We start from the raw sequence: 26,307 nt of genomic DNA, 5'->3' as shown, positions 1-26,307 counted from the left end.
TGTTACTCCACCCCATCCTGTTTCTAGTCTGTTTTCAGTTATGCTTGTTCTGATTTCATTCTTAAAATTACACATGATGAAATGTAGCTTACAGTTAAATGTGGCATAAATGTAACAGTATTTCATAAACACTGTTCATGAACTATCATGATGTTAAACATAGTGGTGGATGTGGATGCAAGTCTATCTCTAAATGGCTAAAGAAGAAAAACTTAATAAAGGTTTTGGAATGGTCTAGTCAAAGTCTAGACTAAAACAAGGTTTGGATGGTAAGACATGTCTTTCAGCCATTTATGCTTTAAAATTGTTAAACATTTCTGAAATAAAACAATTCTACGCAGAAGGGTGGAGGAAAATTCCTCCACATCGATGCAAAAGACTCATTGCCAGTCATCACAAATGCTGGAGGCAATTACTTTTCCACATACACGCAGGTTTGTGTGCTTAAAACATTACATTATAATTTCACATTTTGTATTGACCTAGCTTATATTTCGATGAAAATTTCTCAAATTATTTAAATGTGAGCAGAAAGCCAAAACAGAAAGAATCTGCAAGGGGACAAATGTATTTTAAATGTGCCGCAGGTTTTTGATTTCCGACTGGTGACTATAAAACAGAGTAATAATTGAATAAGTGGCAAAGTTTAAACAATGGAGCCTCTCTGTTTTCCTGCTTCTACAAAAGCTGTTGATGCACCTTTTGCAAGGTTTCAGCAACCATTTTTTTTTCACAGACTAAATGTTTTTACGCCCATGTGTAACACTTCACTTCTTCACTGTCCAAGATAAGACCCATTGTTCTAAAATGTTGAAGCCACAGTGATAACTCTCTTGTTGACGTCAACCTGGAAACTTCCTGTCTGTGTTTGAAGAGTGAGCGGAGAGTTTAAACGTTTAGGTTGTGTGAGGAGAACCTCAGACTCAAAGCGCCCCCCAAAACAATGGGTGAACGTGTGGAAGCTTGCCCTGCTGGTTACATAATATTGCGGCTCTGGCTAACGAGAACAGGCTAATACAGTGGCAAAGCCTGGCCGTTTGCTCATTTTAATAAAGCGTAATGATTTGGGACCACTGAGGCATGAACAATGCATTGTGCACTAAGGGATGCAAAGCCCAGCTCCTCAAAGCACACAAACCCCTCCAATGAGTGGATGCTCCTTATACAAAGAAGCATATGCTGCTGCAGCTATATTTAGCTCCACATTGTGAATAAATATTGTGGTGGGGGCTACGTTATGTAATAGCAGTATTAGAAAAATGATTTTTGACAGTTCTGTCGAGAAAAACCAAGACGTAGATGAAATAATTGATAGGTCCAGCTCTGACGTCACTCTCACAAAGCTGTGACCTTTTTTCCTCCTGCACGCAGCTTAGGGCTGGTCGCTGTCCTACTTTTCTCTGACGCTTTCAGTCTTTTCTGTACGTAGGGCTGAGAATGCTGCCTGTGGTTCGGCGCCGTGTTCAGCTGCGTTTCAGGTTTTTACTAAACACCTCATGCTGGCCGCAGCTTGTTGTTGGCAGGGAGCAAAACAAATCTGTTTTCAAGAGTGCAGTCACGCTTTGCCTGTGAACCCCACATGCACGTTGAGCAGTCGATGTTGCACATACTGCCTGTTCCCAAAGGCCTCTGTACGTAGATATTCGGTGTTATCACGATGTAACCGTCAAGATAATGAGATAATGTCCAGACTGAATTAGAACTTTTCTAGTAACACTTTTTATGTTTATAGTTTAGGGAAAGTGTAGGTGTGCAACAATAGGAGGATGACTTTTCACCTATTGGCTTTTTATGCAGGATGTGGTCTTTGCTTCAAAAGGTTATACTCAGAACTTTTTTTTTCCTGCACTACCTGTGTCTTTATTAGCTTTGGGGCTCCATAGACCTGAACCACAGGAAGTTGAGATCTTTTTTTTTTGTTTTCAACAAGGCAAAAATAGTCTGCAAATAACAAGAAACATATAAGCTGCTGTGAAAGTCCAAGTACTGATGATAGAAAGAAAAATGTAACGCAAACATGTTAATTTGAGTTCCTATAGTGACAACACAGCCAGCCATAAGTGTTCATAAATAATTTGTTTCTGTGTTTTATATGCCTATTAGGCACAATTCTGTTAGTTATACTTTTTCTGTGGACGCTCTATCAGATTTGTATTTTCTGAACTTTTGATAATTGGGTACAAACTGAAAAGATCTATATTTATTTTATTTTCCAATCCTATTTCTGACATTTGAAAAACTATTACGTCCTTAAAAGTTTGATGTTTTATTTTTAGTTGGGCGTTTTTTAAAACATGACGCAATTGAATTAACTTGATCGGCACATAAATAATATTCCTAGTTATCAGCAAAAAGGTACGCAAAAAAAAAATTAAAATTAAAATAGGGTTAAGCGTTATAATTAGCCAACTCGTAAAAATGTGGGCGTTGAATGGAAGTGACGTAACGTCCGCTTTGTTTTCTTCCTGGATACGGTTGCTACAACCGTTGCGCACTTGTTAGCTTCCAAACAGACGACTTTACTCGCCAAGTGTCAGCGCCAATTTGAACTGTATCTCGGTAAATAAAGTTCGGAGCGGCTTCCGATCCATTGCTTTCCGTCTGTACTGCCCCAGAGAACCAAACGGGATGTACACCTACTCAAGTCACCCCAAACCTGTGGAGATCCGCAAATACAGAGATCTGCCCGACCCGTACGTTTCTTTTTTAAACTGTTTAGCTAAAACGATAAAGCTGCAAGATTGTTACTGTTATTACATAGTAGTTGTATGAGCTCTCAGGTCCAGACTAGCAGTGTAATTTTGCATAGTGGTTCCGAAGCGTGGGGTCGGGTCCTCACTGTGGGCCATAAAATACAAGGTCTTGAAATTATTTTTAGGATTTAAAATACATTAAAAAAAGAATCTGACTACTCCATGCATGTTTCTGTAATTTAAAGATGAGTCAAAATAGCTTAAGAAAAATAAAGTTAAATCCATTTATGTTAACAAGTTATTGTCTGTGTCTGCCATTGTTTAAATGTTTTTATGTTTTAAATAAAGGATTTTTAAGTAAAAAAGTCCTTCACTTTCACTGTAGGACAACAACTAGAAAGTATGAAATCCACTAATTTTACAGTAGTCAGACAAGTCAGTACAAATATTAGTCCAATTTTGGTTTCTTTTTCTTTTCTTTTTCTATGGTATTACTTGACATTTAAATAAGAAAGTACCTCTTTAACCTGCATATTTTAACTGTAATTTCACTGTCTGATAATGAAATTCCCATTTCTAAATGAAAATGCTTTAATGTAAAGCATTTCTTTTGTTTTACGAGCTATTCAGAGGTAAACTTGCTGCGTACTTTAAATCATGCTCCTGCTGCCTAAGCCAGGTAAGCTGATGACCAGACATTCTTCGTCTGGGTTTTATGCTCGAGAATAATATTCAGGGCCCCCTGTTTAATGAGACTTCTTTATTATACAGGTCAGGTCTTAATCACACTTGGCTGTAACTTATAAAAGAATAAACTTATCTTTATTCTTTTATAAAGCTGAGTTTTCCTTCGAACTCATCAAAGAAAAATAACATCTAAATGTGACAAAAAGCAAAGGTACAAAAAAGTGAAATTGGGATTCACTGCACTCTAGTAATGTTTTTCACAGTCAACGAACGAAATGTCTGAAAAAGCATTTCAAACACTCCTTCTGTATCTAAATATAACATTACTGAGGATCAGTTTTTCTCTCTGAACAACCAGGATGACAAAGTTAAACTGCTGAAGATTTTATTGCACCTCTTTTGTTGCCAAAATAGGAGCCAGCTGCAGTATGGAAACATTATGTATGATCGTCGGGTCGTCAGAGGAAACCTCCAAGGCCAGCAGGTCATTTCAAAAGTATGGATGAAACATCTATGTTACCCTCTTTTTCTACATTTTTGTCATCATTATTATTTTTTAATTGAATCTCCTTTTGGAATAAATAAAGTATTTTTGAATTTTGAATGATCTTGTATCCCCCAATTTCTACAGAATAATCATTCAGACCCTGGTATGCAGCAAAGACAGCAGGCGTACAGAAGGAGAGCTATTGCTCGAAAGCAGGCCAAGGATCAGTTAAAAACCAAGACTCCTGAAGCTATAGAGGGCAGACAACATGTTGATGTGCAAACAGGTGAAGCACTTTAGCTAAAATCGTTTTCCCATGTACTTTTGAACCCTGTAAACAAACTACTGTCTCTGTTATTTCCAGACTCTTTCCTTGAGGAGCTGAGCAATATCATTCAAGTTAGTGAGATGGATTGTCAGACCGACGATTTCCTGGATAAACCATCGACTCCCCTCTTCGTTCCTGCCAAATCTGGGGTAGATGTTGAAACGCAGATAGAGGAGGGGGATGTGAGTATTTTCAGCAGAAATACAATAAAGATAATGTGTACATATTGACAGACAAACGGTGACTACAGGGTAAAGCAAACAACGCATCATCTAAATATATGCATCCTCTGCAGCTGTTTGACTTTGACCTGGAGGTGCAGCCTGTGTTGGAGGTTCTGGTTGGAAAGACGATTGAACAGTCCCTGCTGGAAGTGATGGAGGAGGAGGAGCTGGCCTGCCTGCGGACCCAGCAGAGGGTCTTCCAAGAGCTCCGAAACAACGAGCTGGCAGAGGTGCAGCGTCTGGAGGAGCAGGAGAGACGCTACCGAGAGGAGAAAGTACGAGAACAAGCAGCTACCATTATTAAGCATTCAACACTCTTACCTTCATTTTCATTTCATTTAATGCATTATTTATTATCATAAAGTTGCATGGGCAATAGTTTATACTTCTTATGCAATCAGTAGTTGTAACTTTATAAGAGCTATTTTTATGTTTTGTGGTGTGATCTGTGGTTTTGGTTTGATGGGCTTGCTGTTGTTAAGGAGACTCATCAAATCTAATCTGATTGGCGCTTTTCTTAGAAATCTCTTTTTTATATATATGTGTGTGGGGGTGAGGGGGGTATTTTTTGCACACACACACATAAATATAAAAAAACATTTTCCTTTTGATTCCAGGAGCGCAGAGTTGCCCAGCAGAAGGAAGTGCTAAAGAAGGAGGAGGAAACCGCAGAGAAGATCGCCGCCCGGGTGTTCAGCCAGCAGTACTTGGCTGGACTAATCCCTGCAGTCTTCACCGCTCTCAGAAACCACGGCTACTTCTATGACCCTGTGGAGAAAGGCGAGCCTCTTCAGCTTTCATTGTTCTACCAAAAGGGGGCTCTATGAGTGCCTGCGTGGAGGCTTTTCCATTGCATGTTTTTTTTAAAAATATATGTTTCTGGTGTTATTTTTGCAGATATTTCAGTGAATTTCCTCCCATGGCTCATTGCTGAGGTCAACAACCAATTAGACAAGAGATATGCAGCAAGAGAAGTGCTGGACAGTAAGATACTCTGAATCCTTTTATTGTTTTCAACCTTTTAATTGATCACAGCTTCATCAATTGCTTCAGATGTGTTATTCTAAAAAAGAAGCATGGTAAATTATTTACACTTGAAATGTTCAGCCCACTCTATTATTTAGCATCCGTTGTCATGTTTTGTGAAGTCTTCAGAGGTTTTCAGGAACATCTTGGGCAAGATTTGAAAACGTCCATGTGTTCTTGTGTTTTTCTTTTCTTTTATTTTGCAATCAAGTAACTTGCCCTGCTCTAGTGTTCAAGGGAGTATGAATAATTTTGCAAAGAAATGTAATTATTCAGAAACAGCCACAGTTACGTGCCTCCTTAGAACTAATGGACAAAAATCATTTTACTAGTCCCATCTATGTGTCACCAAAATATTTAAAAAGTTGCATAAAGTTATAACACTTTCATCTAGTGCCATCTACTGGTAGTTACTAAACATTACACAGCTCCTGGAAGAGTAGCAAGAGCATTACCGAGCAAAATGCGATTTAAAGATGTTCATCTTGTGTGTCTGTTTCAGACATCATCTATGAAGTCACCCAGAAAAGACTGCTGGAGTTTACGCATCTCATGTTGGGTCAGAACTGCTGTGACTCATGAAAAGATCAGGTGATCAGAAAATGTTCCATCAGAAATAAAAGTCATAAAAAAGTATTTTTATCTTTCACGATTCAGTTTGTTGTCAATTGAAAAAATAAATGTGCTTTACACTGTTTTGTGATCTGAAGGATTCCCTTTGGCTTGTATTTAACAAACTGCTTTAGCTTTCATATTAAGAAATATATTTAGTTGGTTTTGTTGATCCAGGATCTTAAGAAAATGACTTATATGTATATTAATAAACCTATAAAGCTTTACATAAATTCATGCAACTATCCAATCAGAAGGCTGAGTCTGCTTTCTGTTAATGGTCACTTTTATAAAAAATATTTTAGCAAGAGATGCCATGTCAAAATCCTTTCCTCAATATTTGAAAGTGATGAATGTTTCTCTCAGGTGTTCAGTTTCTTTATGTGGTACATAAAGCTCTTACATCACCATTTGATAACATTGTTTAAAATGTAAACAATCATTTCAGATAAAAATACTCTCTGGGTGAAACTGCCGTCCATTCAATATTTCCACACATTATTTATTTATGTATTGGTTTAAAGAGTCATGGATGACATCGCTTTGGGATAAGTGTGTTTGGCTAAAATAAGATAAAATGGTCTGTTAAGAATACTTTCAGAGTGGTGACAGCGTGTTAAAAGGGTGTGAAAGGTCAAATCTGTGTGTTTAGGTCAAGCCCTATCAGAAACAGAAATCTATGAAAATCATTTAGATTTTTTTTTTTAAACTATTCACTGTTTAGGCAGTGTTTATCTACTTGTAAATAAACTATACACATAAATGTGGAGCTTTGAGCTCTGCATTAAAGGAACCATAAGCAGCTTCTCACTGATGTCCCAACCTGCCTCTCTCAGCCAAAGCAGAGCAAACAAGCATGACACATTCTCTCAGGTTTTATGAGCTGAGACACTCAACTAGTGGCAATCAATGAGCTCCAGTCAAATGATCATTCAAAGTGCCTTCCTTTGAATTAATTAATTTGCATCAGCATCTGTTCAGTTAATTCAGATGCGCCTACAGGCAAATAAAAGAAAGTTTTGCATTTTTGTCAAGCAAACTGTTCAGCTTAACGAAGCGCTTATAGTAAAAGAGTACAAAGAACAAGTCTCCACATCCTTTCTTTTTTTATCTTTCATGACCAATCTGGGAATTTCCTTTAACCTTTGAATTCCTTTCATATTAGCTCATTAAGCTTGATGTTGCGCCAAATTATGGGCAAGTTTTATTTTTAGTTCTTCAGATCCTGGAGAAAAATGCAACACATTGCTGCGTTTCACTCGGTGAAAGGAGTGGCGGTGAGCAGGACTACCGCATCCCTTTGTGGTTTCGTGTGATGTAGAGAAGTAGGTGAAACCTCGGATATATACGGCTCTATTTTAATCCCCGCGGCGCCATTGGTCGGCTCACCTTTGACGCCTCCCACCTCTGCTCGCTGCAGCTCCTCGGATAAGTTCCGCCCGCTGGGTGCGGTGGATCACTTCCTGTCTGTGAAAGTTTCTGCTGTGACGTAACCAGCGGCAGGTAACCTCTAGTTCACAGTCTATGATCAGCTGATGGATGCGCTTCAAATGTTTTCCTTCAGTCAGGTCGTATTAACGGTTCCTGCTGCACACATGACTGATCTCTCTCACCGGATTTACGCAGCTCATTTAAAGGCAAATGTTCCCTTCTTAGTCAGATTGTTACTGAATCATAAATAAAATATAGAATGTAATCAATAAGGAATCACTATTTAAATCAGTTGTCTATAAATTCAGCGTTAAACACATTTTATAATTACATAATTACAGGACACCGTTGAATGAGGGCCCTGTAATTATGCACAAATATCTTAATAAATTTAAAAAGTACATTCATTTCAGTGGTTTATTTTAAAACGTAAATCTCATAATTATAATCAGTGCACCCAGAAGTTTATATTTCAATCATTTTTATCTGTTAATTTTGATCGTTTTGTCTTCAAAGATCAGTCACTCAGGTCATTGGAATATTAACAGAAACAGAAATGTTACGTTATGGCCCACAGAAATCCAGGGTGATTTGATAATTGTTGCTGAAACAACTGGCTGTTCCCACATGCACACAACCGTATTGATTGAAAATTGAGTGGAAGGAAAAAAAATGCACAAGCAACCATAATATCTTCAACTAAAACAATAAAAAATATTTTCACAACTGAAATGTCAGTCCATGAAAATGCAATTAAATATCTAGTTAGAGCACCTTTGGTATGAGTTATTGCATTCATGTGCTATAGCATTTGCTTTCACAGCAGCCTTCAGGTTGTTTACTTTTGGGGTTTTTCCATGTGACATAACTCCATCCATTGACCTTTCATTAGCTGGAAGGTACAATCATAATGTTATAAGTAGTAAACGCTTTAAACATATCAGTTTGTGTGTAACAAATCTGTACATGAGTTTCACTTATTTATTAAATTACAGAAATAAATCAATATTTCTTTGATATTCCAGTTTGTTGAGATGCACCTGTAGACGGTAGCAAAGGTTTTAAGCCCAGGTGAAAATGTGAACCTGTGGAGTCCCGCATCTTCCCGGCGCCTGCAGCCGCTCTCCACTCTGTCTGGGATGGAGGAGCGCCATATTGCGTCTGTCTGCATTCACTGAGTTTGGAAGAAAATCTGCGGCTGTCCGCTCCGGACAAACGCAAACTCATCTCCCAAAACCCAACACCAAGCTCCGGTAAGACTTCCACCTCAGCAGCTATTGGTTTGAGTTAGGAGTGCACCTTTAAAAATCCGCAAATACTTGGTTTTTCTGCACTTTTTTTTTTTAATCCTGCCGCGCACTTCCCTGCTGCGCCGCACAAAGGAGGAAAATCTCCCAACAGGTGTCTGTGGGATTAGGATGTGAGCTTCCACTCAAAGCCAAATTTCAGTATTAGCACACAAATTGAAGATGCTGAAATGTTTGCAGTTTTGTGCTCAATTTTATTAGTAAAACTACGTGTTAAAAAACAGAAGAATGAAACAGTTCTGAGCTTAGTTTCCCTCTCGATGTATGTGGGTGTGCACATTACCAAACAAAAACTCAGAAACATTTCCAGGTCCACAAATCTTCACTTTGCTACATTTGAACACTCTGTAAACAGGTAACACCGCTTAAAAGCTGTTAGTGTGTTTTTACTGTAAGACGCAGTTTTGTGTGTTTTGCGATCGACTTTGTTAGGCGACACAAACAAATAGTTGGATAAGAAAATAAATTGAGGTGTGCGCCTGGTGGCGAATGCAGCAGGCGTCATCGCTGAAGGTTAGAATAGAGTAGGGTGGAGAGAATAAACATTTATTATAGAAAGCGGGTGAGGCGCATTGCATAGAAAACGTAACGTCCATATGTGCCGTTGTGACTCAATTTTGTCAAGCTAACGCAAAGCTGCAGGGCTTCCGGTTTGTATTTTTTAAAATAAAATAAAATCCTGAAAATCTTTTTGTTGAAAATGATCCCAATATATTTGTGATGCTAATTTTTAACAGAATATAATAAATGAAATGAAATAAATGTCAACGGATCAGGTTTAGTTTTAGAACACCCCAGTTTTTCAAGTTTGCTATTAAAATATGCAGTTTAATGTCTCTTTGCACACTGAAATTAAAGCATATTTATGTTGTGGGTCATTATCTTGCTTAGGTATGAACTCCTGACTATCTAGATGCATACCAGAAGGTATGCATTGTGCTGTTGAATGCTGTGGTCACCATTTTAGTTCAAATGGAACCATTTGAACCATTTTGGTTCCTCTCACTAATGATCCGGCGAAACAGACCCAGATCGTCACACTTCCTCCTACAAGTTTGACAGTTTATGCCATACATGTGGAATCACCTTTTCGCCTCTTGACACCGTACATGTTGAACCAAAGATTTTACATTTTGACTCATCAGTCCACAATGTCTTCTTCCAGTCAGTATTCCAATTGTGGACTTGTATTCCCAAGTCTGCAGCTCTGTCTATCTTTCCTTCACAGTTGAAACTGAGTTTTGCTTACATCGGCCAGGACAACTCCTGTGAGCCGCATATCAAGCAAGCTGTTAACTCTCAGAAACTTGTCATCTGGACTCAGTTGTGACTTTGGATCAGTCAGGTCTCTTCCTGTCAGAATTTGCCCCAGTTTCTGAGAGCCTTTTGATGATGAAGTTGACTGACTCTTTGACTTTCTTTATAATTTCTCTGTAAGAAAGACCTACATTTCTCTCTTTCATTGTTAATGACCTTTTTCTTGACACTTTCTGCTGTACAAGACTGTTCAAGATGCTCATGAGCACCAATAAAAAGGAGTGTGTTCCAACACTGCTTTTATTGGTAGCATATATTATTTACAATTTGTGGTAACCTTAATTATTTAAAGATATTTATTGGACTTGAACGACTTGAATTGCAATAAAAAACTGGAAGAAATTGGATGTTTGGATATATCTTTGTATGGAAATCAAAAAGCATTTCTTGGTTGTTCGACTTTTATTTTGAAGTATTCCGGTGTGGCGCGTGCTACGTTTGCGGACTTTGATGATTCATCTTCATGATGACTGTCGCCTGCAGGAGTGTCGATCTGAGCAGCTGGGTTTAAGTAGCACACAAGTGGTTGAAACTCGTTTCTCTTCTTTTCTCTCTCCCAGGAGGACGCTCTGAGATCCGGAGCCGCACGGAGCACACGTCTTTATTTTATTTATTATTTATTTCTGGTTCTCATATTTAGCAGTTCTTTTCATAGCAGCTCGGGGGGGAAAAAGGACGGCAAAAATGCCCAAAGCGGTAGGTGACCCTTTACTTTATTGATATTTTGACTCGATCCCTTTTGAACCACTCCTGTTGTTGGAAACCTGTGGTAGCGCTTACACTAATCATAAATACTTTAATTTTACTAAAATATGTCACTAAAAATATTTAAATAACATAAGTCATCACAGACATAGTGTGGGAGTTTAATTAAAGATGATCAACTTCACTAAATAGATGTCGCATAACAGTATAAAATGGAGTTTGAAACAAAAAAGATAAAGAAAAAAAAAATGAGATGTGGTTAAAGTGTAGGTTATTAAGTTGTCAGTTTATTACCAGTTGAATCCTATTTCTTGTATTTTAAACAAAAAAGTGTATTGAAAGTTGAACTGTCTGGATTTTGGGAGTTGTCCGCCAGTTGAAGAAGAAGAAGAAGAAGAAGCTGAACTATATATTCGAACAGGTTTTTCTCTTCACATTCTCCTGACTCACTTTGCCCCACCCCAGTCTTTGCACGGTGTACAGTCATACACACCCCTCTTTCAGCTCACTACTTGGAAATTTCCGACGAGGCGCACATGTGCATCTTATTGTAGGCAGGAAAAAGTGATGGAGATTGTCCGTTATGAACAGGACTAAAGCACATGTCTACTTTTCCCCTCCAGTCAAATAACTCTGCTTGGACTTAATGTTGTAAAGTGGAGTTTAATAAGTAATTTATTCAAAAGAGGAACAAATGGGAAGGATTAAAGAAAATCACTATTATCTACAGTTTATTTTAGTGTACAAACCTGTGTTGTAATGACGATGACCAAAGCAACTGTTGGACTCATAATGTTTGTTGCTGGTTTGTTTAAAAAGGTGTCTGGGTTGTCATGTGCGTTTCTGTGGAAATTACATCATTGCCATGTGAAAGCATCAACAAGCAGTTGCCACAAAGCAGCCTTTTTGGACCACAATATTAGACTGTACAGTTGACTTTCCATGGCAACGTGAAGAGCTCAGAAGAAGATGCTGACAATATGTCCCTCCCCTATGATTCACCCAATATTTGCAACAGGAGAATTGATGAATATACTTTTAAAGTATAAAGCTTTATACTTTAAAAATTCATCTCGCAACTGCTGAGTCTCACTTCTGCTTCTGGTGAGATTCAAGTAAGAAACTGTGTTTTCACATCTGTGAAAAGTGTGAAATTAGATTAACAGGCTTGAGAAGTGTGAGTCGAGCCAGCATTTAATCAAAAATATGAAGACGGGGAAAAAAGCTCAGGATTGCTGAATCTCTGTCTGGATAATTCCTAGATAATTAAGACCTTTAGCAAAACTCTTAAGATTTCCAAAAGACAGTCAACATTTTCAAAGTGTAGCAAAGTTACTGTAATGCGTTCAGGTTTTCTGCTAAATCTTTACATCCTGATCCTCTATGCTGTAACTGCGAAGTAATTTCCCTGCTGGGATGAATAAAGTACTTCTATTCTATTCTATTAGAAAGTGTCACCTGAATAAATGGCAGATCTCTATTTTTTTTTCTTTTCCCATCTTAATTTTTAATGAAAATTCCTAACTTTGAGTTTTCTTCCTTCAATAACAACTTCTGTACTGAAGACAGTTGCAGTTATCTGTTAGTGCTTAATATGTTCACTGATTGGATTTTTGAGTTTCCCATAATCTTGCCATTGGTCTTAGCTGGTCATCAGTCAATTTCCTTTCATATTTTAAACATTTTACATTTGAAAAGTTGAAATTGAAGGTTCTGTATCACCAGTGGCCCCTTTTCAAAGAGATCAAACAACAAACAGCCAACAGGAAGAGTAAGAACCTGGGCGAACTGTCTACTATTATGCCTTAAACTATTATAAATCCACCCAGAGTTTTATAGAGTGGACTTTTAGGAGACGTAATATGAAGGGAATTAATTTCAAACATTTCTGAAAACGGCTTCATTTGTCGTTTTGTGCAGAAATGCAGAACTCTATTAGAACATTTAAGATGCAATTTTAAACTTCATGGAATCTACTGGCATTTTATTATCTGAAAATCTATAGAAAAGTATCACAGAACCCCCAAAATTTTTATATTTTATGGTAAACAAATCAGAACATGTCTGCTGGGGCGTTTATTTTCCACATAGCATGAGTTATGTGAAATGCCCCTGTGGGTTTGAATTCTCAAATGGTCATTTGGCATTCTCTTTAATAGCATAGCAGCAAAGCCTCACAGAAATCATCAAAATCAAAGGTCACGCCTAACCATAACCACTTTGAAAATATTTTCTTACATTTAGCTATAGGGAAGAAAATGTAACTAGGAGTGATGACAGTAAATTATGTGTCACCTGAGCTGCTTTTCTCTGCTAAGATCAAAAGATAAGAGAATAAAGTTGCCTTGAATTTGATCCTAACTTGCATAGAAACACAAAGTGGCTGTGATTTATACAAGTCGTAAACTTGGGAAAAAATCAAACAGCATTAAGTGGTTGGAAAGGAGAGATGTTTTTTTTTTATTATAGGAGCTTGAACCATATTTAAGGACCAGTGTGCGTGGGGGCGTGGGTGTGTGTGTGTGTGGGGGTGTGTAACGCTCCCATATCGACGGCTCTGTGACTCATGTGTCACTTATTTCAATGACACATTGTGAGAAGTAAACGATAGCGCTCCTTGGCTCTCCCAGAATCCCGTCTCCTTGAGGACACGAACCAAACAAGGAGTGCCTACCATCGCAGGTGATCATTGATGATGGGTGTTTCCATAGTAATGACCAGTTCTATTATTGGGATTTACCAATTTTCAAACATTTTATTACTTGATCTCATGTGGAGCTCCCTGTAGGTGTGATCCATGCTTTAGAAATTAAGAGGACTGTATTTTAAATACTCCTAAGGCTGGTCCATATCTCTTGTAGATGGGTTTTATCTCAATCACAATGGCGGTTCCCACTGTTCTGGATACTTGTTAAACATGTAAGCTATCCAGAGGGTTAAATATTGAACAGACCCGACACAGGAATGCAGCTCAGCCCATATTTGTAACCACAGATGTGATGACCACCTCATTTCTTTAACTTGACTGGTGCCTGTTGCCTAACCTGCGGGAAAGGAATCCGCCTCATCCACAAAGTTTCAAAGCAAAAACCTGAAAAATATCAGGGATTCTTGATATGCCCTAACATTTACCGCAGTTGGAAAATATACATTTTGTTTAATAAGTTAAACATTAACTGGATATAACAGTTCAGCAGTCTATTGATTTCACTTTAAAAATGACAAATCACAAGTGGAAGTTCTCTGAATCAATATTAAAACTTTTGTTGCAGCTGAAGGCAGGTCCCTTCTTTACAAGCATACATGAAATTGCTTGGAAAATAACTTTTTTGGCTAAGACTTCTAAATGAATTTCAAGTGAAAAGTAAAATGGTAAAAAGAGAGCGACTGATCCAGTGTCTTTAATAGTTTGAGTTACATTGGTGGGAATTAATGCTGACCAACATTTGATTTAACATCAAAATTTTTTGTGATGCTAAATGATAAATATATTTATCATTTCATCACCAGGATATCAAAATCTCTATTGGTACCAATTACCACACAATGGCAATCTAAGAGTCCATTAATGAAACCCGCCTGCTTGTTACATTAAAATAAAAATGCTTCACTTCCGAACCTAAAATGTTGAATACCAAAATAGAAAAATAAAAATCTTAAGTCTTAAAACATATTTTTTCTAAGTTCTTATGTAATTTAATCCAAAAACTGCACATTTCTTTTGAGTTTTGTTTTTTAGCTCGTCAATTCAAAACAAACAGAACCAAAACTAAAAGTGAAACCTATGATGCAGGACCAAAGCGGCTTGTAAACTTTTATAGCCTAGATAGGAGTGTACATTACACCCGATTTATTTTTGCTGAAGAATGTGTATCTCTTAGCAAAATGATGAGAACATTATTCACATCATATAACTTATGCATTGGTGGCCAGCCGACTCAGAACATCATCATTTCCAGATATACAGCTCTGGAAAAAATTAAGAGCCCACTGCACTGAACCCCAATGAAAACCTCATGGTTATTAAACCAAATATTGATCCCCGAACTCTTCCTGAGTTAAAACCTTAGTATTGTTGTTTGTAAATGAATATGAACTTGTCGTCTTTGCATTATTTGAGGTCTGAAACCACTGCATCCTTTTTGTTATTTTGACCATTTCTCATTTTCTGCAAAAAAATACTACATTTTTGCTTGGAATTTCAGACATGTTGTCAGTAGTTCATAGAATAAAAGAACAATGTTGAGTTTTACTCAAACAAATACCTATAATAAGTAAAATCAGAGAAACTGATCATTTTAAGTGGTCTTTTATTTTTTTCAGAGTATTACAAAATAAAAATATTTTTGTTGGATTTTATATATGAAGCTTAGATTCATTTCCAAGGGTACTTCATTGGTTTATCTCCGGTTAACAGAAACAAATCCATTTAACCAACCATCACAGTCGCAGCTTATCTCTGGCAAAAATGTTTTAAATCTTCGCTCTTTGCAATTCCAACTTAAACATCACATAATCGATTGAGTTGAGGAATTTAATCCACATTTCCAAAAACCTTTAATAGGAGGCAGCAGATAAAACCATAGCAGTCACACAGTCGACACACACATTGCAGATAATCCTTCTATTCACCATAAACCACACCAGTACATGCTGAAGGTTTTTTTTCCCCCTGAAGATTTCAACAGAACTACATCATTTACATAAACAAAGATGAGACTCGGAGATTCTGAGACTAGGCACCCATTACTATACCTTCAGTTTTTCATGACAGGATGGAAAACATTTCAGATTCAAACTATAAAAATGATATTACTACATGATGGGAGATGAGAGGAAACTCTGAGTCCAACCTGTGTAAGGAATAAGCTCGACTTTGTCTAAAAGTCTTTGGTTATGCAGTGCTTAAATGCATACCCATTGCTTCATACCTCTGCAGCCCTCGCCTCAAAATGCCTCAGAGGATATGAGTACAAGTCGCCTAGAGTTTCACAAAACATGCGGACTGGACAACCAAACTCCCATAGTGCAACTCGGGGTAAAGATCTAGTCCACAGTTGGGATAAAAGCCACTCTTGTCCTCCGTAATCTGAGGTTTGGCAAACAGCCTGCAGTAAACTTTTCTATGGAGACTGATAACATCTATAAATGTTTCTCACTGTCATGTCCCCTTTCTTAGGAAATAATTGGTTTGAAATGACTCTTAATGTTAAAGTTGATAATAGACATGTTTGTTTTCCTGGTTACCAAACTTGAATACACTTTGTTGTCATGGCAGCTTATATTTGAGTGCTTTTCTAGCTGAAAAGATGAAGCCAGTTATTACTGTAATGACTAATATGGAACCCCGCATACGTTCGTCTGACTAAAGCTGGATAGTGGAACTGTGGGCCCCTGCCAGGTATATTTTTAGGAAATGTGTCATGTTTTTTTTTCTTTTTCCCCGCTGTGAATGGTCACAGTTCATTGTGCGTTGCCGTTGGAGATCTCTGGTTCAGATCACGTATCACTCGGTCAGTGGTTTCTTTTGGCTTGTCTGTGCCACACATGCATTTATTCTGCTTTGTGTGTTTTTTCTAGGTGCTTTGCTTGTAACTTCTTGCAAATGTAAGAAACCTTTCCCAAACTGTTCAATGTCTAGATCATTATTTTAATAAAAGGAAAACACTCGGTAAAGCAGATTCAGTTTGTGTGGGTATATTTGGTAATCTGGCTCCAGTGAGTTGGGCTGCCGGGGCAACACAGCTGAAAGGAAAGCTTTGTTTTGCTGTAAAATGTAGTCCTTCCTCCCTCCTTTCTTTACATTTTAGCTTTGACTTGAAACTGGTCTCTTAATTAGGCTGCCGACTCTTAAATTTCAAATTGTGCACACATGTTTTGTTGGGGTACAGAACTTCAAAAACATTTGTAGCTGCAAGCTCTAATTTAATTTAGGCTGTGGGATAAAGTGTCTTGCTTTTCAAAGTTTCTGATTTTTATGGCTTCGAAAGTAGCTGACGCATGTTATGAGATAAAGGGCTTCTTGAATATCCACTGTCTAGACAGCTTCGTCTTTATCATATCCTTGACCGGCGTAGGAGCGGGTGCTTTCTATCCAAAGTTGTGATTGGATTTGCTGCTTCTGCAGGATTTACCATCACTAAGCCTTTGTAGATTCATGGGAATCAGAGTCGCACTGAGTCACCAGACAGGGGCAACCCTCTTCCCGTGGGCGTCGTAGAGGCTCGGTCACAATGGACTGGAGATGAAAGATGTCACAGGAGACTTCTGTAAGCTGGCTTTCTCCCTCTCAGCTCTGTGTCCACTAACCTCTTGGTGTCATTTTCATAAGCCCAGTCGATACTCGGAGGGTCCGTCTCTTTCATAACCTCCGCAAATATTAGGGACTTTTGACATTATATCCACAGGAAAAGTCATTCTGTGTGCGCTTTGCCTCAAAGCAGCCATTGTAAATATTTGTGGGTTGTTTTATGGCCTTTGTCTAAATTCTCATGACGTTTTATGATTACGAACTAAACCTACTGTACAGTGCTGAATATTGTTTCTCCCTATTATGATACACAGTTGACGTCATTTTCTATTATTCCATTTGTCATGGCAATCGTTCTGTTTGCATATATATTTTGAAACTGTGGATTAATCACTGGGGTGGATTGTTGTGACAAGAGAACTGTCTTGCTGTGCATCATGCATGGCTCAGGTAGATGGCTGTCCTGTTTGTGCAGATCGCTGTGATCAGTCATTAACCAGAGATCTGGAAGACGTGCCTTAATTCTGCAAATGTGACTGTAGTTTAACCAGCACTCTAATATCATGGTTTGCTTTATTGCAGCATGTGACTTTTTTTTTTTTTTTTTTTAATGAAAACGTGTCTTATTTACTTGAATTCATTTTCTGGATATTTGAATACCTCAGATTTTGCCGCACAGTTCAGTTCAATCAGATAGTGTGTTTCTGAAAGAGCAGAGCCCCTGCTGTTTACTCTGCAAATACACCCCCTTACCAAACATACGCAAATACACACACATACACCTAAGCTCTGTTCTGTAGTAGTTTGGCATGCTTCACCTTGCAGTACTGTAAAAAAGAGTTTACGCTTTAAGGAGTTTGTCTGATTTTCTTTTTTTTTTCTTTAAAGTCACGTTTTAATGTTTCAAATTTGATCAAACAAATGTCATGCAAAGATTTCTGGAGGAAATACAAAATGCAATTTTAAAATATGATTTAGTTTATTGAAGGAAGGAAATTATCCAAACCAGCTTGACCCTATGTAAAAATATTTATTTCCTCATTAAATTATATATGAATTGTTTCCTGGAAAGCTGAGTTGTTTCTCTAACCACACCCTTGTCTGATTATTACCCAATCTGTTAAATTAAGACACTTAAACAAAACCTTTCTGGCAGCAAAAGTTGGGAAAATTATCTGAAATGGCAACACACCATGCCCTAAACTAAGAAATTCAAGGACAGATGAGTAAAAAACAGTCACTGACATTTTTGAATTTTAAAATTATTTCATAGAACTTAATACGTTTTTGGGACCCAACCAAATTACAGCGAGAGTCTGGCCTATTAAAAAAATTACTCCTAGAGTGCACCAATGACTTATCCAGAAAGTCAAACTGAACCCAGAACAACATCTAGGTTACGTAAAACCTCACTTTCTTGAGTTAAAAGTCAGTGAAATGATACCAAGGAAACAATTGCAAGGAGAAAACCATTCTAACCAAAGGAATAACCAGCCATTGACCTTAAAGCCACACTAGGTAACTTTTACAAAAATATTTTTTTACAGGTTTGTTAAAAGTGTCACCATGCCGTGATAGTATAAGACAGATCATCTATAAAAACATCAATCTCCTCTACTTCCTCCCAGTGCTGCCATTGCAGTCTGAAGAGATGCACTGCTCCTGGTCAAAAACAACCAACCGTGGCAAGGAGGAATGTCTTAGCGCTGTTAATCAAGCTTCTGTATGTGCTACTAAATATGCTAATGGCGGAGAAACAATTTGCCATTCCAGGAAAACTTTTTATCTGCTGTTATAGACAATGCTATCTAGCCTGAGCATTTAGGGAAGGATGTGAGTGGTGCAAACAGGAGGGTGATTGACAGCGCCAAAACCCTCCTCCTGGCTCTCATTGTTTTTTTTTCTTCCTGATGGAGCAATGTATTTTTTCAGATGACAGCAGAGGGTAGAGGCAAAGGAGCTCTTATCTTTTTTCACAGATTGTGTCTTTTATTAGCTGTCACAACATAATGATGACTTTAGGAAATGGGTAAAAACATATATACAATTTTTATAAAAACAACACCCTGCTGCTTTAAGCTCAAGTATACATGCTGTTTGCTTTCATTCCATTTTTGGTGACTTAGCAAGTTTAGATTTGAGAAGAAATTACTATCTGACACAGGGCGAGGTTGATTTGGCCAACTTTTTTCTTAATAAATGAAATCAACAGTTGAAAGCAGGCTCTCGTATTATATTTCTCTAATGTTAACTTTTGTTTAATTTTCTAAAATGTAGCAAAAAAGCAAAACAAAAAAAAATCTATAAGAAGAAAAAAAAAGTGCTGCATATTAAATCTTGTGAAAACTGCTCTGTTTCTCTGTGTCAGCTTTTAAACTGCTGCCTTTTTGTTCCTCTACAGGTCAATGTACGCGTCACCACCATGGACGCTGAGCTGGAGTTCGCCATCCAGCCTAGCACTACGGGCAAGCAGCTGTTTGACCAGGTACAGTTAATGTCCTTTTTTTTTACCCGTTTAACCTTTGTCCTAGCTGGAACAGAATAGACTTTCAAATGAGGTGACGACTTTCAGACTGAAGCCTGTTAATAGAAAGTGGTAATCAGATCAGATCAGACATTCAGAGAAATGTCATCTGAAAAGACAAATGAGATGGTTGATGTCAGTATTTTGAACTTCAATCCACTTATTTTAAGTTTTATGTACTAAAGATAAATCTCTATTGATCTTTTCCGGTTATTAGGGGTTATGGTGACTTCTAAACATGTAAAAAGGAAAGGCTTGTTACATAGTCTATTGTCACTTTTAAACAATTAAATATAGATTTACATTTCTGCCTTTTCAGGAAGTTAGCTTAAAAAAAGTCAAATTTCAATCATTTACCTATTTAAGTGGAATGAATGAAAACCCTGTAACTGATAGGCTCAGCAGGCAAACCTCCATGGAAAATCTTTGCATGTGCATTGTGCTCTCTGAGTATTTATTGTTTAACACATTACACACACAGCTATATTAAGCTTTCCTCACCAACTACACCAGTGACGTGCAGTCAGGGGAGGCAGGTGAGGCAGAGCCTTCATGGAAAAATAATATATAATGATAAATTAATATATAAAGCTCTTTTCACCCTGTGGTTTGTACTATAAAGTACCTATTTTTCATTTAGCTTAACCAATTCAGGTTATTTTTTTCTTCAAAATTGCTGGATTTTCGCATTTTCCCATTCAAATGCTCAGAAGCTCAGCCAGTGAGGCAGCAGCGAGCTGAGCTTCACCTTCGATTGATCAACCTCTCACTAACTGCACTGGCTGCCATTCTATGAGAGCATGTTCCTCCTGTCTGTACGTTGCCAATAAAATGGCTAAAAAACATTTAATGTATGAGCTGATTTTCCATAATTTAGCTTATGTATATAATGTACAGTGTTTTTTTTTTTTTTGTCACCAACTGTGTGTGTAACATGTTTCGTGTGCTGAGGAGCGATCAGAAACGGCAGAGAACAGATTCGAGGTGAGGCAGGCAGTTCTCTTGCCTCATGGCAGGGGGCGCTCATGATCCCAGACATTGTGACTCCACAACTGCAGAGTAAGAGACAGTCACAGCGAGCTAGAAATACTGTAAAGTCAAGTGCAGCAATATATTTATAGTTTTCTCCTCGTACCACAGCAATCACGTATTAATAATCGCAAAATAAACATTAAGCCTAAAACCATTTTACTGCAACAGAGTGAATGTTCTGCTCTTTGTGTGGGAAATATGAGTGTTTTTTTTGTTTGTGGCGTTATCAGTTGCTATGGCAACGAGTCTACGCGTATGTGTGCTGATGCAGAGAGTGAGAAAGAAGTGATTTTGAGTTGTACTTTAACGATTTTCCCCTTTGCTGTGGAGCACAGCACGAAATTAATAACATCTACATGTCCAAGTTTGATTGAGTTAACAGAATTATTCTATGGCTACCGATTCAACTCTATTGAAAATAAAGGGAGTTATGTCACCAGTTTCTAAGGATATAGAAAATATAATTGAAATTTCAGCTGTTTAAGTGTCTGTGAACCATCTTGTAACATCTAGCTGCTTTTTTGTTCCTGGAAAAACTCTTAAGAAAAGACCAAAGTTGGGGAAGATTTAAATGGTAAAACTGATTAACACAAATAAAAAAGTTAATGAACTTTAGAATAGCTCTCTGATAATTTTTGTTAAATTTCGGCTGTGTACACAGCCCATTTAAGGACTTTTGTCCCTCAGTTCAGTTTAGCTTAAAGTTGCGAATGAAACCTGTGTTATTAGAAAACAAAAAGTGTGTTTGGTAAAGACAAGTTTTTTTCTTTTTCTGTTAGCTGACAGCTTTATTTATCATTTTAACTGGAGTTATTTTTCCCTGAGGCCACAGTCACCTTTTAAAATCAAGATTTTCACTGTTCTGTGGTCAGTTGGGACTGAGTGCAGTAATGGTAACTTCCTAGACAATAGTTTGTATTTTCCTTTCTTGGAGCGTTTCTATTGTAAAACTCCGTCCTTTGAATCCAAAATTAGATGACGAATGATTAGTACGAACTCCACTGTGGCTTCATGACAGGACTAGAGCAGGAAAAGCATTGTTTTAACCACTTCCTGTAAAACCTGTTTTTCAATAGCATGTCTAGCAACCGTGGCTGCCAGTCAGGGGATTCTCCCATCATCTCAGTTGTTTATAAAACCAACAAGGTTATAGTCTTTTTTTTTTTTTAAAGACAAACGAGCTATTAGTCTAATTATAGCTGCTGGTGAGTTTTTCCACCCACCCTTTGAGATTGCTGTGCTGTTCCACAGTTCCCTGTTACAAAGTCAGAGGTAGTTAAGTGGTCGATTTTGATGCAAAGATCAATTTGCCACTTTGAACACGGGCCTGGAATGGTTTGAACCTCCATTGGGCAGCATCGGACAGGTTCTGTCGGAACGCTGAGTAACAGCAGTGAGTTCAGTCTCAGTCTGGTGTGGCCCCTGTGGTCAGCACTGATCACACCTTTAGTCCCTGTCTTTCAGGTCTTAAAGAGAAACATCTGCCACTCCCCTACACACCCTGCTGCAGTTTCACTTCCACGTGACTTTGTGTAGATGCTTCTTTTATTATATGCCGAGCAACATCAATTTCAGCTTAATTGATGCGTTTGTCGGGTATGTTTAAAGACCCTCCACAGCAGTATTTCTCCACTGCAAACAAATATGCCAATAACGGCACAACACTGTCAGATTTTATAAAACTTTTTAAAAAGCACTCTTGGTTCCACTTTGTATTTGAGTTTATGACATCAACGTCACAAAAGACAAAAGAATCGCACTGATTAGCTGACATTAGAGGAAAAACCCCATTTTGAATTGATTCGATTTTGACATTTTATTTTAATCTGTACTGATTCTCTTAACAAACTGTTTCATTTGTGGCCAGATTTTTTCTTAAATCCACACACTGTTATTAAATAATGCTTAGATGTTTTTATGCAGTCATGCCAAAAACTAGTAAACACAGCCGAAGGAGGGATTTGGTGAAACGTGGAGAAAAAAGGAGTGGAGAAACAAAAAAGATTATAAATTGACGTACTGAGTTCTGATCAACTGATGTCTGTTGTCAAGTCACCAGAAACGTGTGGTGTAGATTTTTATCTCGACTAAATACCATCTTATAACAAAGTCGCAAAACAAAAAGAGAAACTGTTCATAAGATGTTGTTTGATAGGTGACAAACCAAAATTTACGTCTAGATAAAAGTCTGCCTAGGAGCTTTGGAAGGTTCGATTGATGAAACAAATCCAGTTTGGTTTATAGGTGCCTGATGCAAAATGCCAAACAAATTCAACCTGACACCCAACCGCTATGTCTGAGCTACATTCAAAGTTTGCTGCAAAGTTGTTCTAAATAAAGCAGGAACAGCTCTCATGTTAGCATGTTCTTAATTTTACTTATTCTTCATGTTAGTAAACTCACCCTTTTTTCACTATAATAAAAAGGGACTGTCCCTCACCTCAAAAGAGTACTCTTTCATCTTTGTGCTTTTTGTCGCTGTTCAACAGCCTGACTTTGTCTGTGAACTCCACCCTTCCCTTCAGTCGGTGGACTTTAGGTAATTCAGTTCAGAGGATGCAGAGTTCTGCCGTTTCAGTCCAGCAACATTCCCTTCTTTCTCTGCTGGGCCTAAATCTCATAAACCAAGAGGAGTTGGTCTCAGTCCTTATGTGATGGCTGGTAGATGAATCTATATACTCCAGCTTTCTGCCATTGTGGTGTGTCAACTTTCACTCTGTTGCCTAAAATGAGTCTGAGGTAGCTGGTGACTCAGTAGCTGAGAAGGATCCACATCTTTAAACTGACCACAATGGTTTCAGTGTCTGTTTTTATTGTGTAATTTTCATTGTATTTAAATGTATTTTTCGTACTGACCAAATTACTGATCACAAAGAGATTTCTGATTCTCATTTTTATTGTGCACATGTCAGCTAGCTAGCTAGGAAGCTATCACAAAGTGCTAGTCGGCAGGTTAAGAAGCTAGCATCTGGTGCTAGAAAGCTAGCTAGCTAAGAAGAAGAAAGCGCTTTCTAGCTTCTTAGCTAGTAGCTAAGAAGAATATTAGATCAAAATTCTTCTTCTTGGCTAGTAAAAGCAAGCTTGGATGATTGTAATAATCTCTATATTTAGTTTATTTTCATTAAAGATCTGCTGGTGGAAAGAGGTGGATTTTTTTACTTACAAATCTGTTTACATTTTGTTATATAAATATCTTGAACTAAGGTTCATATCTCCGTTTATATATTAAACATGTTTATTCTTCTAGTGCACTAATAACGTGTTGCCTAACTGAGGAAGATTTATATAAAATTCTGCAATCCCTGTTAAAAATGTGCTATTTAACCAGGTTTAAATTTCAAACCTGTCTATTTAAACCTATATAAAAGCATAAGCCCTTAACTTATGCTTTTATGAAGATTTCTTTCAGTAATGTTTCAGTAATTACGAAACTGGGCGTCTGAACCCTCAAAAGTCATGAGAACTTGCCAGAACACCTTCCTCTTACAGAACAAATGCAATTTGGATTTAAAATGGGTTTATTTCTTCGTTAGGTGAAACTTGTTTAAGCTATAAAAGAGCTTAATAATTTATTGTAACTCAAAAAACAGATTATGTGTGTCTGTGTGGCCGCAAACTGTATCTCCATCTCACTCAGTCAGGCCTGAAGCAAAAACAACCATGAAAGGCCTGCTTGTTTTGGGAGAATCTCTTGTTTCAGGCGTCTTCCTGATGTTGCGTTAAGTACAATCCATTAGGTGCTGCCTGAACTTGAGCCATTTGTGTATTTAGTCCCACATCCCAGTCTGATTCTGTATTTTGTGCAAACCACAGACTGTGTGGGAGTTTTTGAGTTTATTTTTATCGTTCTTGGAGCTTATCCTTGGCGTATGCAGCCTTGCCAACATGTTCACTTAAACTTCAGCCAGACATCTTACCACCTCACCTGCTGACTGGGTGGAGATTTTTGGAATAAATGTGTTCAGAAAGGGCCTGGCAAAGGGTCGATTGACTTAATAACAGATGCATAGAAGCAAAAATGTAAAAAAAAAAAAAGTCCCTCTCTGGTGTAGGAAAACTTCTGTGCAACCCATAAAGACAGACTCTGGTTTCTCTCAGAAGCCAGTGGAAAATTGTAACTCCTCTCGTGTAAGAAGTGATTATTCCAAACCTATAACTGTCTTTTCCCAGAATTAAAAAACTTATTGTAAGGGGAAAATAAAACAGTAAAACTGCCTATCTTTAAGTATTCCTGTTTTTCCAATGCGGTTTGACTTGAGACTAACCTAATAATCTGCATTGATGGATACTAATAAAAATTGTCGTTGAAGAGTTTCCATCCCCAGATGCAGACCAGCTGTTTGTGTTCTTGCCTATTGTCAAACTAGTAGGTTGTGTAAATTTGGGTATAAATAATTTTTCATTATTAATAAAACTAGTAATTTCGATCAAAAGTACTCAATTGAGAAAATTGCCAAGTGGTGTAGTCTGTTATTATTTATAAATAATGCCTGATTTGACCTAGATTTTATAATAATAGATGATGGCACTAGTCTAGCACAGGTGTTACCTGAACAGCAGGACACTACACAGGTGTATGGAATGAAATACAAATAACTTCTCTCAAATATACAAGGGTATATTAACAATAAACTCATGTTTAAAAAAAAAACAAAGGGTAAATGTGCGTTAATTTTTTGTTGTGCACAGTTAAATGCTTTATTCACCAAGTCTGAATTGGTAATCAGTTAGCTGCAGCATTGACTCAGAACGTGGTCGACTCAACTCCGGTCCAGGATCGGACCACAGCGTTTGTTCAGGGGTTTGTTTGGGGCATTTTCCTACCACTGGTTTGCGTAGGCAGCAACTCGGTGAAGCTGTGTTTCTCTGCTCTCGACTGAACATCGGCTGCCTTTCTTCTCCTTCAGTGGGGTGGCAGTCAGCGTTAGTTTTTGACGGCAATCTTGGGGAACTTGTAGCTTCAAGGTTCCTTTTGCAGAGTTCCAAACAAAACCAGTATCAAGGTTTACTCCTTTGACTGATTAATGCAATAGTCTTTCATTTTGGATCCAAAGCTCCTGAACGATGGGCAGCCTTCCTTCACCAGTGAAGAAAGGGGGTTTTGGGTTGCGTGCTGCCTCCCTGATTTTTTTTCACTGCTGAGCAAGAGGTCAGAAGAGTAAAACTCCTCCTCTTCCTGTTCCTGGGACTTGAGTTGTATTGTTAAATTGATAGTTATTATACCAGCCCTTCATAGTTGAATGTCTAACACTGTGTTCCTGAAGTTGGAGTACACAACACCAGTCATGCAACACATCCTGGTTTTACAGCATCTCTCCCTCCCATTGGTTGGACAATAAAACAGCTTTGTTGAAGCTTAATAACAGAAAAGCATGTGAACAGAAACCCTTCATTTAGAGAGCTGCTGCTTTGCCAATAAGGGTAAAATATGAGTGTCTGTCCTCTCGCGCAAAATATAGATCACAAAACTTAAAATTAGGAGTAAGGTTTATCAAAAATAAGTATGTTTATGGTCTGTTTTTTAGTAATGGTTCACTTCTTTACCCAGTTCTTGGCACTTAGGCCTTGTAATTTAATAAAACCAACAAATTAGCTTGGTGCCTTTTGTAAATTTGAGTTGAATTGAGATAACATGCTGAAAAACTTTAATGCGGTTTATTAACTTATTGCTTTAGAGGAAGATA

General features: G+C 37.7%; 2 protein-coding genes across 2 annotated transcripts in view; both read left to right on the top strand.

The window, feature by feature from the left end:
- The first annotated feature begins 2,453 nt into the window (after positions 1 to 2,453).
- rsph3 (radial spoke head 3) lies at positions 2,454 to 6,081 on the top strand. Its single transcript, XM_028039478.1, has 8 exons — positions 2,454 to 2,693; positions 3,795 to 3,876; positions 4,012 to 4,153; positions 4,232 to 4,377; positions 4,491 to 4,694; positions 5,037 to 5,199; positions 5,317 to 5,403; positions 5,948 to 6,081. The coding sequence occupies exons 1-8, from the start codon at positions 2,629 to 2,631 to the stop codon at positions 6,025 to 6,027; spliced, it is 969 nt and encodes a 322-aa protein (XP_027895279.1). The 5' UTR covers positions 2,454 to 2,628; the 3' UTR covers positions 6,028 to 6,081.
- Positions 6,082 to 8,722: 2,641 nt separating this feature from the next.
- Positions 8,723 to 26,307, top strand: part of ezrb (ezrin b) — a 34,785-nt gene continuing 17,200 nt past the window's right edge. Inside the window, exons 1-3 of the mRNA XM_028040158.1 lie at positions 8,723 to 8,741; positions 10,673 to 10,808; positions 19,469 to 19,552. Of these exons, the coding sequence (XP_027895959.1) occupies positions 10,797 to 10,808; positions 19,469 to 19,552 (96 nt within the window). The 5' untranslated portion in view covers positions 8,723 to 8,741; positions 10,673 to 10,796. The remainder of the gene's footprint in view (positions 8,742 to 10,672; positions 10,809 to 19,468; positions 19,553 to 26,307) is intronic.

The sequence above is a fragment of the Xiphophorus couchianus genome, chromosome 15, assembly GCF_001444195.1.
Source record: "Xiphophorus couchianus chromosome 15, X_couchianus-1.0, whole genome shotgun sequence".
NCBI classification, from domain to species: Eukaryota; Metazoa; Chordata; class Actinopteri; order Cyprinodontiformes; family Poeciliidae; genus Xiphophorus; species Xiphophorus couchianus.
This window is presented reverse-complemented; position numbering and strand designations above follow the sequence as displayed.

Coding starts and splice junctions, on each gene's coding strand:
- rsph3 (XM_028039478.1), top strand. CDS start 2,629: ATGTACACCTACTCAAGTCACCCCAAACCTGTGGAGATCCGCAAATAC. Junction 2,694..3,794: donor TACAGAGATCTGCCCGACCC/GTACGTTTCTTT, acceptor TTGCCAAAATAG/GAGCCAGCTGCAGTATGGAA. Junction 5,404..5,947: donor AGCAAGAGAAGTGCTGGACA/GTAAGATACTCT, acceptor TGTCTGTTTCAG/ACATCATCTATGAAGTCACC.